Source organism: Rhincodon typus, chromosome 28, assembly GCF_021869965.1.
Source record: "Rhincodon typus isolate 14 chromosome 28, sRhiTyp1.1, whole genome shotgun sequence".
NCBI classification, from domain to species: Eukaryota; Metazoa; Chordata; class Chondrichthyes; order Orectolobiformes; family Rhincodontidae; genus Rhincodon; species Rhincodon typus.
Window position 1 is genome coordinate 34,380,303 of NC_063359.1, and position 14,187 is coordinate 34,394,489.

General features: G+C 43.9%; 1 protein-coding gene across 1 annotated transcript in view; it reads right to left on the bottom strand.

The window, feature by feature from the left end:
• The window catches only part of LOC109921428 (procollagen galactosyltransferase 2-like), a 106,546-nt gene that overhangs the window by 73,026 nt on the left and 19,333 nt on the right, over positions 1-14,187 (bottom strand). The window contains exon 5 of the mRNA XM_048613392.1: positions 951-1,085. Within this exon, the coding sequence (XP_048469349.1) occupies positions 951-1,085 (135 nt within the window). The remainder of the gene's footprint in view (positions 1-950; positions 1,086-14,187) is intronic.

Genomic DNA, 14,187 nt, shown 5'->3' on the forward strand with positions numbered 1-14,187 from the left:
GTGTGAGAAGGTGCTAGGTTGTCTATCTGTTACCTCAGCCTGGGGACAAAGTGCTGAAGGATCGCGGAGCTATTAAAAAAAAGCAAAGAGAATCCCGTCTGCCGAAGACTGGGAATTGAAGCTGGAAACATTGAGGCCTAGATTTTGGACTGGGATTGAATTAGCATGTGACCCTGGGGGAGGGCACGGTCTATGGGCCTGAACAGGCTGGTGACAGCTTGGGTTCGTTTGCTGATGAGTGGCTGGTTTCAGTCACCATCTCCCCACCCTCAGCTCCTCTAAGGCACCCCTCGAAGAGGCAGCTAGATCAGCGGCGAGCCAGGATTCTCAGTGGGAATCTGGGGTGTGGCCAGAAGGTGAGAGGGATGTGCCAACTGCAAACATACAATGGATCTAGGACCAGTACCCTCAGTTGTCCTCCTCCAAAGGTGGTGACACAATTTAAGTTTCTCATCTCCCTCAAGTTCTTTGGTGTCAGGACAGTGACCAGACAATGTAACAGGCAGTTGAGGTTCCCAAGGGAGGTCATAAACATGCGATGGGCTCTGTCTTTGCACTCGCAATGTATGTTCTGGCACCCATGAAGAAACCTTTGCCAAAATGATGGATAGCGCACTTTCAGTGCAGAACATTCCCGTGCACACACCCATTATTCTGGGCCTTGCTTTATGCCAGTGAAAGGAGACACAGCGTTCTGATTTCAAGACCAAACCCTCAGATATTAAGTCTCAGACCATGTTTTACAGAGCCCTCTGGTACAGTTATACTGGATGGTCGAGAAAATCACCCAAACAAATTTCAAACCCCACCCGGGCTACCCCTCAACTCCTACCAATGAAACCACAGCTGCTGTCCCACCCAGAGACAACAAACGGTGGCATGTGTTACAAAGAAGCTACAATTACATTTCTATGTCACTGTGAAGAATCTGTAAACAGAACCCCGTTTACCTGAGGAGTGATCCCACACCAGAAATTGGAGTACGCTGTCTGAGACACCAGCAGTGGAGCTACGACAGTTTTATTCTCTGCTATCAACTGTTTCAGTGTCTGGTCATTTGTAAGAATGTTATCCGTGTCCACATACTGAAAGTGAAGTGTAAGAGAAAGAATTCAGGTTCCTGAGATAGAGGCAAACACTGCAGAAGTCGAAATTAAAGCAGAACCCGCTGGAAGCGTTTAGCAGGTCCAGCAGCACCTATGGAGAGAGAAACACAGTTAATGGGCTGGAGGAGGCGATGGTCTAATGGTATTATCATTAGACTATTAATCCAGAAACTCAGCTGATGTTCTGGGGAAAACTGGAAGAACTGCAGATGCTGTAAATCAGGAACAAAAACAGAAATTGCCGGAAAAGCTCAGCAGGTCTGGCAGCATCTGTGAAGAAAAATCAGAGTTAACGTTTCAGGTCCGGTGACCCTTCCTCAGAAGGGGGACCTGGGTTCAAATCCTGCCACAGCAGAAGGGGGAATGTGAATTCAAGTTTAAGAAAGAAGTCTGGAATAAAGAATCTACTGATGACCATGAAACCATTGCTGATTGCCAGATAAACCCATCTGGCTCAATCATGTCCTTCAGGGAAGGAAATCGGCCATCCTCACCTGGTCTGGCCTACATGTGACTCCAGACCCACTGTTGACTTTCAACTGCCCTCTGAAAAGGCCTAGCAAGCCACTTGATTCAAGGGGAGCTCTGACAATAAAAGCTGATGGCCAATGACACTCTTGTCCCACGAGTGAATTAAAAAAAAAGCCTTAGATTTTCCAGCCAGTGTTGGCATCCTCAGGTCATGTTCATTTTGGGATCCTGAGATCGCCCATTTCACTAACATGCTCACTTTCCAGGGGGTGGGTCTTCCAAGCTGCAGGGTCAACACCCAGAGCCAGTAATGACATCAGGAGCGATGGGCATTGCCAAGGCAGGTAGGCGAGCAACAGGGTTCCTCAACATGGAGTCATCCTCAGCTGCCTGCAATGAGGTTGTGGGGTCAAACTGCCACAGCCTTGTGCATCAAGAATTGCGTGAAGTGGGTGGTCCCTCAGGCCTCAATGCCTGACCAACTTCAAGCTTGTTTAACTGATCACTTTTCTGCAGACAGTTGAGGATGGCTCCACATTGACCTCAAAGGCTCCCCTTGACATTTTTTGCATGAGGTCACATCAATGGAGCATCTCCAGTGTTGGTACAATTTCTGTGCAGGGGCAAAAACAAAGACGCCTAAACTGGCCCTTCTTCACACCGAGTATCTGCCTCAATGGAGTAGGTGGCTGGTCTTTACCCAGCCTGCCCCCCAAGCAAGACTACGACCCCCTGAAGGGAGAATGTTTCAGGGTGCTGCCCTGATGCAGCTTTCCCCTATTTCCCTGCCACTACCACCTTCCCCCTACCACCACACACATAAAAACATCCAATTCTGTTTCCACGGCACCAGGAAATTTGAGCTCAGTTTTTCAGGTTATCTTGGGTCAGACACTGCAATGGGTTTGAAGCACTCTGGAGTGTCCTGAGAATGGAACAGTCTTACAAGTTGAGCTCTGCACGTCGAATATTTTAAAATCTCAGGAAGAATGGAGTTCCGTTTGCATAGTGAATGTCACATCTCTATGACAATGACCTCCCTTTCCATTCCTGATCTTCTCAATCACCATCTCCCATGTGTATACTAATTACACATACATACTTTGTATATAAATACTGTTTATCTAAATATAATGGTTACAAGAGCAGATCAGAGTCTGAGAATTCTGTGGTGAGTAACTCACCTCCTGACTCCTCAAAGCCTGTCCACCATCTACAAGGCACAAGTCAGGAGTGTGATGGAATACTCCCCACTTGCCTGGATATGTGCAGCCCCAACAACACTCAAGAAGCTTTACACCATCCAGGACAGAGCAGCCGCTTGATTGGCACTACATCCACAAGCATCCACTCCCTCCTCACTAGTAGCACCAGTATGTACCATCCACAAGATGCATTGCAATAACTCACCAAGCATCCTCTGACAGCAGGTCAAAACCTGTGGCCTCTTCCAATTAGAAGCACAAGGGCAGCAAATAAATGGGAACATCACCTCGCAAGTTCCCCTCCAAATCCTCACCATCCTGACTTTGAAGGATATCGCTGTTCATTCAGTATCACTGGTTCAAAATCCTAAACTCGCTCCTAAACAGCATTGTGGGTGGGCCTATAACACAACGACTACATCGCTTCAAGGCAGCACGCCCCTACTTTCTCTAGGGCAATTAGAGACGGGCAATAAATGCTGCTCTAGTCGGTATTGCCAAGATATCTTGAATGAATCCGAAAAATAGGAAAAAACAAAATGGTGAAATTTTGATCCCACTCTCTTATGTAACCTCACCAGAATGGAGGTGGATATCATTGAGGAAGAAACCTAGTTTGTTCAACCACTGTGGTGAGAAAAACAAGAAAATATCTGTGAGAAACTCAGTCTAGGAGTTAAAGGAGAGGCAGGAGGCAAGAAACAAGATGAAGTCTTCATTGGGAGGCCTGCCAACAGCCAAGATTTAATTAAAGATGGACATCAAAGCTCTCTCCCAAATAAGGTCATAGGTGCAAAAGTCTTGCTCACCAGAGAGCAGGCATCCAACAGGAAATTCTCAAAGGCAGTTGATTGCACCACTGGAGGATTCGGGAATGTGTAGAACAGGAGGAAGACCAGCTCCCAGCGGGCAAACTGAGGGAAGAGAGGAGAAAAGGGCAGTCTGTGTCACAGAATGCCCTCTACTCTGAAATGGAGCTGTGTTGAACAGCTAAGGAAGAATAACAACTTGTACTTATGTCGCGCCTGTATAACAAAGAGACACATCTGGAGGTGAACAGAAGGGACAAATGGAGAAGGGAAAAAAAAAGAGAATTGCTTATAATTCACATTGAACAAAACGTTGGTCGGATGTAGGGCAGGGTGGGATGAGGCCAGTTCACTGCAGAAAAAGGCAATTAAGCTTGACATAGAATCACAGAATCCCTGCAGTGCAGAAAGAGGCCATTATGCCCATTGAGTCTGCATTGAGCTTCCAACCAAGACCTAGCCACCCTACCCTGTCCCTATAACCCTGCATTCCCCATGGCTAACCCCCTAGCCTGCACACTCCTGAACACTATGGGCAATTTAGCATGGCCAACCCACCCTAACCTGCACATCTCTGGACTGTGGGAGGAAACCAGAGCAGCCGCAGGGAACCCATGCAGACACGAGGAGAACATGCAAACTCTACACAGATAGTTGTCCAAGGCTGGAATCGAACCCAGGTCGCTGGCGTTGTGAGGCAGCAGTGCTAACCACTGAACAGTCCTAACCATTATCCTAGTGTGTGTGCTTGGCTCAATGTAACACTGGGCACTGCCCATTCAGACCAACAATAATTGCAGTTCTGCCAAGTATGAACCAGGATGGCAGAGAAGGGAACCTGGTTAGGTTTGAGACACCCTTTCAAGAATTGGTACAAAGTGTGCCACAGCTTTGATGAATGTACACAACTTTTATTGTGTTGATAAGAGACACCAAAAACACGTAAGGAATTTCAGCTCAAGCATTCAGAAAGCCACAATTTAAATCATGGTCGGAACTCATTTTGGCTGCAGATTCTAGTCTCATTTCCAGCTCATTATACTAATGATGGTAATCTGACTGAAGTGATTTTCCAGTCACTCCTTCGATGTTTATTAAAGCTGGTTCATTTTAATGATTGAGCATTTGAACTGGTTCCTTTCTCATTGGGACTGACTCAGACAAATAGCAAATAAATGAGGGCCACAGAGTAACTTTCCAGTCATAAACACGAGTGCTTGGTGTGGCTACAGGGTAATTTAATTTTGAAAACCAGCAGATTTTATGTGCCACTGCTCTTTTACCAGAAGCAGGGCTGTTCAATCAAGTTCTGCAAATGCAAAATACAGTGACCAAGATAGACTTGTATCTGAACTGCCTATCCAGTTAAGAGCAACATCACTGTAAATAAGCATGCTTTTCTTTGGATGCTAAAGAATTAAAGTATTTGTGAAATAGATTTGAGATGGAATGGTGAATGGGCTCATGGGACTGTTAGGTCTCCTCTTTACCGCTCCTAGTTTCTATATTCTAAGGTCAGTAGGAGTTGATGATTTGGTAAATCCCAGGTTTCCACATGAAATGATGTACTATTTCTTGAAGTGCGGCACTTAAAATGTTAATCAACCAGTGCCTGACCTATGGCATTGTTTAAAAGTAAAATACTGTGGATACTGGAAATCTGAAACAAACACAGAGAAGGCTGGAGAAACTCAACTGGTCTGACAGTATCCATGGGGAGAGGAGTAGAGTGAACATTTCAAGTCCAATATGACTGTCCTTCAGAATCTGAAGAGTCATACCAGACTTGAAGTGAAAAACTCACGTTTCTCTCTCCACAGGTGCTACCAGACCTGCTGAGTTCCTCCAGCATTCTCTTTGTTAATTACGATGTTGATAAAATTAAAGGATGTGTTGTTTTTCTACTGTGTATCACATTATTTGTGCTACAGTTCTAGATTGAATGAAGAAAGAAAATCAATCATGTAATAAACCCCGCTTAGCAGTCAGCTACATACTCACTGGACCCTAGCAAACAACCCAGATAATGAATATGGTCATTTTTGTCTCAAAGCGCAAACAAGTAAAGAATATTTGATCTTAACTCCAAAAGTAATTGCTTCCATTTAAATTTCATAATATATTTGTACACTTGTAACAGGAGCAACCATACTTTCTCTCCAGCCTTGATCAACAACATACTATTTTTTCCAATATATTCGCCAGAGTATGTTGTGTAAGGTCATCAGGACCCTGGAGCAACTTCGCGATGATGTCATGGCACTGTCCATCACTGAGTATAAATGAGACAGAGTAGATGGAGTTTGCAATAATCTAGTCTCAATCTCTGCACCAGATCAGGCCATAAGAAACAGAAAAAGTAGGCCATTCAGCCCCTTGAGCCTGCTCCACTATTCAATAGGATCATGGCCGATCTGATACTCATGTCCACTTTCCTGCTCTTTGCTTGTGATCTTTGATTCCCCTACTGATCAAGAATCTATCTATCTACTCAGCCTTAAACATACACAAGGACTTTCCCCTGGCTCTCTGCGGCCAAGAGTTCCAATGACTCTCAACCCTCAGAAGAGATTCCTCCTCATTTCTTAAATTGGTGCCTCTTTATTCTGAGACTACGCCCTCTGGTCCTAGACTCTTCCATCCTGTCAGTATTTAGCCTGTCAAGCCCTTTAAGGATCCTGGATGTCTCAATGAGATCACCTCTCAATCTCCTAAACTCCAAAGGATAGGGTCTCAATGTGTTTAGCCTTTGCTTTATAAGACAGTCCCTCCATACAAATAAATACAACAGCATGAATATGAATGGATGGAGATAAAAGATAAGGCTTTATATAATGTCATTAAAAATTCGAGCCTGGTATATCTGGGATTACCATGTAACTTCATTCAATATTAGTGTGTGATAAATAGTGTTAATTTGAAGTCCAAGCCTGTTGACAGGTCTTGACTTTGCTGTCTCCTCGACCAGTCTGTCAAAAACCCAAACTCATAGTGTGGCATCAAGCGACAAGGATAAAGGAGTACAGACCTCCTAAAGATCTAATGCTCTTTCAGGCAGTGTTGACAGAACTGGAAGTCTGAACCTGACATGCTACCTGGCTGTAGCCCCCAACAGATGGCATGCAAAAGCTGCAAAACACTGCGGCCCATAAGGTATGTGATCTCATTGAGACGTCCTGGATCCTTAAAGGGCTTGACAGGCTAAATGCTGACAGGATGGAAGAGTCTAGGACCAGAGGGCGTAGTCTCAGAATATAAGGTATAGGTGTGTGTGTTGGGGGTGGTGGGGGGCGTTCGGTGTTCCTGAGGCTCACGGACCAGAACAACAGCCATCCTTGGCTCAGCAGCCTACTAAACAGCATGGCCAGTGACCCAAAGCAACAAATCTGTTTTGTTGCAGGGAAGTACAATCCTGACTGAGTGGCCTACTCCTCCTAATTCATATGTATGTATAAAGACCAGCATGCATCTGGCAGGCTGAATGGTCTGTTTCTGTCCTGCAAATACTTTACAATATCTGGATATTTGATGGAATAATATAGAAAGAGCTTTAAATCAGGTATTGCATGTATTAAACATTTTGCTAATGATTAATATTTGAAGGTGAAGGCACTGTAAAGAACTGACCTATTCCCTAACTGCTCAAGTAATGGAAAAAAAAAGTCTACTTGGACCAGACCAACAAAATTTGGCAAAGGGACCCAATGTGAGCTGGTAAAGCAGTGATTATAATGGAACTGCTGCCTCAAGGTCTTATACATTTGTAATTGTGCAGCTGAGGTGAATTGGCTGTGCTAAATTGTCCCATAGTGTTCAGGGATGTGCAGGCGAAATGGATTAACTGTGATAAACATGGGCTTAAGGGATGGGGCGGGATGCCATTCAGAGGGTTGGTGCAGATTTGAAGGGCCGAATGGCTTCTATCAGCACCGTCAGGATCCTATAATTCATCATCACTTGATTTGTACTGAGTGATGCGATGTGCTGTGTGGTTAGGAGTTGTTTGATTTTCAGCCTTAGACCGAAAGTCCTTGGATTCTTGACTGCTTCTGATGACTAAAACGCAAGAGAGTTGTGGAACTTGGCTCTTGCCTGCAGCCAAATATGCTTAACATGGCCAAATTGAAACTAAAGCAGTCGAACATCTGTCAGAAGGGAGCCATAAGCCAATAATGTAGATGTGTAAGTGTTCCTTAACTGGGAAAATGTTAACTAACTTCTGGGGCTTACAGGCAGGAGTGATTTAAATTGATTAATTTATTGCCAAGTAAACCTTTGTCCTTCATTGCTGTTGATGCATTGATAGTAACAAAAGTTAACCTTGATTTTGTGGTCTGCATGTCAGTAAAATCTGTTCAAAATTACAATGAGTGGAAAATCAATGCCTCTTGTTATTGGCACATGGAGATTGAGTTGTATTTAAAGGAGGAACAGTAAAAGCAGCACCAGTGACATGTTTGGAGACTGTAAGGACTGCAGAAGGGTTTCAGCCCAAAACATTGACTTTCCTGCTCCTCGGATGCTGTGCTTTTCCAGCTCCACATTTTTTGACACAAGTGGTGTGTTTGTTATTTGAGAAAGGTTTCAGGACCTACAGAGACTACAACATTTTTATTACCAACCAAGTCTGTTTTTCTTCGATTCATTCATGGGATTTCAAGTGTCTAAGTTTATTGTCCATCCTTAATTGCTCTTGAGAAGGTGTTGGTAAGTCATCTTCTAGATCCATCTAGTGAAGAGAAAACCACAGTGTAGTCAGGGAGGTTGGGGGTGGGAGGTCCATCATTTTGACCTAGTGACTGTAGGGAATGGTGATATAGTTCCAAGTCAGGATGGTGTGAGGCTTGGAGGGGTGAGGGGACCTTGCAGGTAGTGATAATGCACTGAAGTTTTAGCCTACATTACCTAACAAGATTCTGGAGTCAGGCTTGAACATGTCCTGTTATGTCCCACAGTCAGTACACCTTCAACAGACATGTTAATTATATCATGTTGTATCATAACACATAACCTGAGAATGTAACGATCTCAGACTCCGTCTCACCTCAAATCACATGCAGCATGACACACTATGGGAAGCGTGCAGCTTTGTTGTAACCTAATCATTTAACATTAGCCCAGATACTTGTGCGCCTGAGGAATGTAATATTTGAACATAAAGGTTTGTTGTAATAAATGTTTGTTGGATTCTTCAATACCACAATATCCACACACTGTTTTCTACGATATGGGAGATTACATAAGCGTCGCCACAATGAGAATACTACTTCAGGAGACAAAATGCCAGAAACTGAAATCCATAAGTTTGCAGTTAAAATGAAAATTGGTGATAAGGTGAATAGTGAGGAAGAAAGCTTTAGGCTACAGGATGATATAGACAGGCTGGTCAGATGGGCAGAACAGTGTCAAATAGAATTTAATCCTGAAAAGAGTAAAGTAATGCAATTTTGGGAGGACTAAGAAGATAAGGGTATGAACCCTGCAATGTTCAGAGGATCAGAGTGACCTTAATGCACATGTCCATAGCTCCTTGAAAGCAGCAAGACAGGGAGATGAGGTAGTTAGGAAGGTATATGGGATAGTTGCCTTTATTAGTGGAGGCACTGAATACAAGAAATGGGACGTTATGATGGAGCTATATAAAATGTAAGTTAGACCACAGTTGGAGTACTCTGTACAAGTCTGGTTGCCTCACACTAGGAAGGATGTGATTACACGAGAGGGTACAAAGGAGATTCACCAGGATAACACCTCAGCTGTTTGAAGAGAGACTAGATAGGCTGGGGTTGTCTTCCTTTGAGCAGAGGAAGCTGAGGGGGTACCTGATTGAGGGATGCAAAGTTTTAGTAAAGATTTGTAGCTTAGGTTGTGGATGAGGTTATTGGCTTGCTCGCCGAGCTGGCTGGTTATCGTACAGGCATTTCGTCACCATGCTAGGTAACATCATCAGTGGAGCCTCCTATGAAGCAACATTGTTCTACTCTGCTTGGAATTTATACTGTCCGGTCCGTTATGGCGAGTAGTGTCATTTCTGGCTTTGATCTGTATGTTTGGTTTGTTTGATCTGACCAATATACAAACCCATACAGAACAAAACCAAAAAACAAAAAACCAATCACTATAACGGACCAGACAGTATAAATTCCAAGCAGAGTAGAATAACGTCGCTTCATCGGAGGCCTCACTGATGATGTTACCTAGCACGGTGATGAAACGTCTGAACAAAAAGAAGCCAGCTTGGCGAGCAAGTCGACAACCTGAGGTGTGCAAAGTTATGAGGGGGTATAGATAGGGTAAATAGGAAGAAACATTTACCCTTGGTAGAGGGATGAACACCAACAGGACAGAGATTTAAAGTAAAGTTTTAGCAGGGATTTGAGGGAAAATGTGTTCACCCAGTGGGTAGAAGGTATCTGGAACTCACTGCCTAGAAGAGTGATAGAGGCGGGAACCCTCACATCATTTAAGGAGGAATTAAATGAACAATTGAAATGCCACAGCACAACAAAGCTACAGAACAAGTGCTGGAAGATGGGATTAAAGTAGGTATGTGCACGATGACTAGAGCAGACAAAATGGGTTAAGGTTAGGTGGGCTGAAGGGCCTCTTGCTGTGCGGCAAAACTTGGCAATTCTGCGAAAGCAGAGACTGAGAGTGAACTTTAATGCACTAAGACACTTGCCTCACAATCATTCTTACAGTGAGATGGAGAGATATACAAATGCTTCTGATCTGATCAGCAGGAGGTCACTTCCTCATGACAGGACCACATACCAGCAGAGATCAGAGAGTCTGATCCAGCTATTAAAACGGATTTTGCTTAAAAATGGCACATCACCATCTTCCCCCCCATGCCCCCATACCTTATCTGTCAGCTCCCTCTGTAACTTGTAGTATAGTCTCACTCATTATTGCCAGTTTATATTTCATGAGATTCTAAAGTAAAGTTTAAACAAGTAGAGCCAATTAGCTCATTTAATCTCATCTTCCGGACTATTACCTAAATCTTTCCAATGTAGCATTCTGACTGATCCTTGAAACAATACAATGTACTCCGCTTAGCAGTTCCTCCTGATAATTAGTTCCAGTCATTGCTGCAGCATGGAAAAATATTGCTGGACTTCATCTTAAACTAGACTTCACAATTCTGACGCTGACCTACTGTACTGAGCAACCTTGCTTCTGCTTTGTATTCTCTAGACTGTTAGGCATTTCTTATTCTCGTTCCAAATCTGCTGGGAGGTGTCTCGATGAGGCTAAAGCACCCAGCCCCCTCCTGCTTTGCTCAACACGTCATTCCTTGAACCCCTTTCCTCTCACACCTTGTGGCTCTGCCTTGTGTTGCCTCTGGGACCTGGATGTCCCCTGATGCTGGTGATGTGGGAATACACAAACTGTAGGAGACCATTCAGCCCCTTGGAGCTTGTTCCACCATTCAATCTGATCATGGCTGATTACAATCTTAACCCCACATATCTACGTAGCAGTATCCAGCAAAAATCAATTTCCTGTTTTACACGATTAATTATTTCTGTCAGAGAAGAATCCAAATTTCTGTTTGTGAGGAAGTGTATCCACACTGCTCTCTTAAGGGCTTGGCTCTGATTACAAGGTGACCACCTCTCATCCCAGATTCCTCCCAGTAAAGATTTCTCTGGATTTACTGTATCAGATCCTTCCAAGAGCATAAGAACCTCAAACAAATTGCCCAATGACCTTCTGTATTGCAGGGACTATGAACCTAGTTTATACAATTGCTCCTCATAATCTACATTACATTTTGGTTAATCCTTTCAAGTTCGATGTTTACTCTTTCTAAGGTATAGCAGCCAAAACTATACACAGAATTCTATAAGACCACAAGAAACAGGGACAGGAGTAGGCCATTCAGCCCTTCAAGCCTGCTCCACCATTCAATATGATTATGGCTGATCCAACATTCCTCATATCCACTTTCCTGCATTTTCTCCATAAGCCTTAATTCCCCGACTGACCAAGAATCTATCGATCTCAGCCTTAAATATACGCAAGGAGTCTGCCCTGACAGCTCTATGTGGCAAGGAGTTCCAAAGACTCTCAATCCACTCGAAGAAGGAATTTCTCCTCATCTCAGTCTTTTTTTTCGGGTGGCACGGTGGCTCAGCGGTTAGCACTGCTGCCTCAAAGTGCCAGAGACACAGGTTCAATTCCAGCCTCAGGTGACTGTCTGTGTGGAGTTTGCACATTCTCCATGTGTCTGTGTGGGTTTCCTCCAGGTGCTCTGGTTTCCTCCCACAGATGTGCAGGTTATGTGGACTGGCCATGCTAAATTGCCCATAGTGTCCAGGGATAAGTGGGTTAGCCATAGGAAATGCAGGGCTACAGGGGAGATGAGTCTGGGTGGGATGCTCTTCAGAGTAGGTGTGGATATGTTGGACCAAATGGCCTTTTTCCTCACTGCAAGGATCCTAGTCTATGATTAAATTGGCACCCCTTTAATACAAGACAATGTCCTCTAGTCCTAGACTCTCCCATGAGGGGAAACACTCTCTTGGTATTTATCCTGTCAAACCACTTAAGACTCCTGTATGTTTCAAATGTTCCTGAAATGGTCAAAATAATGTCTTGCATGATTGTAGCAAAATTTCCTTCCCTTTCATATCCTAGCCCTCTACAAATAAAAGCTAAATTACAGCAGCTTTTTTGGTTCATTTTTCTATATAAGTACTCTATTTTAGCAATCTGCATCTATGGACCCCCTCGATTATTCAAATGAAGCTCAATCCATTCCGTTTTGGTCCATAATGGAAGTTTGAACATAAGCAAAATGCTGCAGATTCTGGAAATCAAAATTAAAAGCAGAAAGTGCTGGAGAACCTCAGCAAGTATGGCAGTATCTACGGAGAGGGGCCTACTTATGTTTTGTTTGCACTTTAGCCCCACTCTTCCAAACTTTGGGCACCCAGTGAGGAAGAAGCCGGGCAGGTCAGTGGATGTCTCCCTGGGTCTGGCCGATGGGGTGACGATGATGCATTAACAGGTCCATGCAGCAAATTTGTGAAGGGGGTCATTCTTCCAAACTGGCCACCTCTCTTTTAGGGTTACCTCTGTCCAAATCCTTTATCCAAATATCTTTTAAACGTTGTAACCGTAGTTGCATCCTTGCAGAGGGAGTATCCACTGTTCGCTGACATATCTCAGGCCTTCTACAAACAGTGGGGATCACAGAGGCAGGAATGTGTTAGCATGTTTTAATCCAAACTATGATGTTTCCTTTGAGATTTAATCCTTAGTTTCTGCGTCACTTTAAGAGTTAACCAGTTGTCCAGTTGAACCAGAGTTGTGGTGCTGATTTTTTTTTAAACAGCGAATGAGAATTATTAACAGTGTTCATCAGATGTGTGACAGGGCCATTTCTGCTCGGCACTGTTCCAAGTGCAGTACAATAAAAACTAATGCAGCTCAAAGAAATTGACACAAAGAAAATGCTTTTTAATAAGGGGATTACAGCAGCTAAATTTTTTATTAGTCTAATAAAGATAGGAAGTTAGAGGCATACAAAATGGAAACAGACCACAACTAGTCCATGCTAACCATGTTCCCAAACTAAATTTGTCCCATCTATCTGTGTTCAGCCCATATCCCTCCAAACCTTTCCTATTCATGTACTTAGGATCCCTACAACATTGAACCAGGCCACTTAGCCCATCGAGTCCACATCAATCCTCCGAACAGCACCCCACCCAGAGCCCCCCCATCCCTGCATTTCGAATGGCTAACCCACTTAGCCTGCACACTATGGGCAATTTATCATGGCCAATGCACCCTAACCTGCATATCTTTGGACTGTGGGAGGAAACTGTAGCACAGGGAGGAAACCCACACAGACACACAGAGAATGTGCAAACTCCACGCAGACTGTCACCCGAGGATAGAATTGAACCCAAGTCCCTGGTGCTATGAGGCAGCAATGCTAACCACTGAGTCACCGTGCCACCCTATTCCAAACCCGTTATCCAAACATCTTTTAAACGTTGTAACTGTACCCACATCCACCACTTTCTCTGGCAGTTCATTCCACGCACCAACCATTCCCTGTGTAAAGAAGCTGCCCCTCATGTTCTTTTTAAATTTTTCTCCCTCACCTTAAAAATATGCCCCTAGTTTTGACCTGACCCACGTTAGGGAAAAGACCTTTGCTATTCATCCTGTCTATGTTACCCATGATTTTATAATCTTCTACAAGATCACCTCTCAACCTCCTACACTTTAGTTAAAAAAAGTCCCAGCCTCTCTAGCTTATTTTTATAACTCAAACCCTCCATTCCCAGGAACATAATAATATCCTTTCCATAACAGGGTGACCAGAACTGCACGCAGTATTCCAGAAGAGGCCTCAACAATATCCTGTACAATTTCAAACAGGACGTCCCAACTCCTAAACTCAGTGGTCTGAGCAATGAAGGCAAGTGTGCTAAATGCCTTCTTAACCATCCTCTCTAAATGTCACGCAAATTTCAAAGAATTATGTACCTGAACCCTTAGGTCTCTGTTCTACAACACTACCCTGGGCCATACCATTAATTGTACAAGTCCTGCCCTTGTTTGTTTTACTGA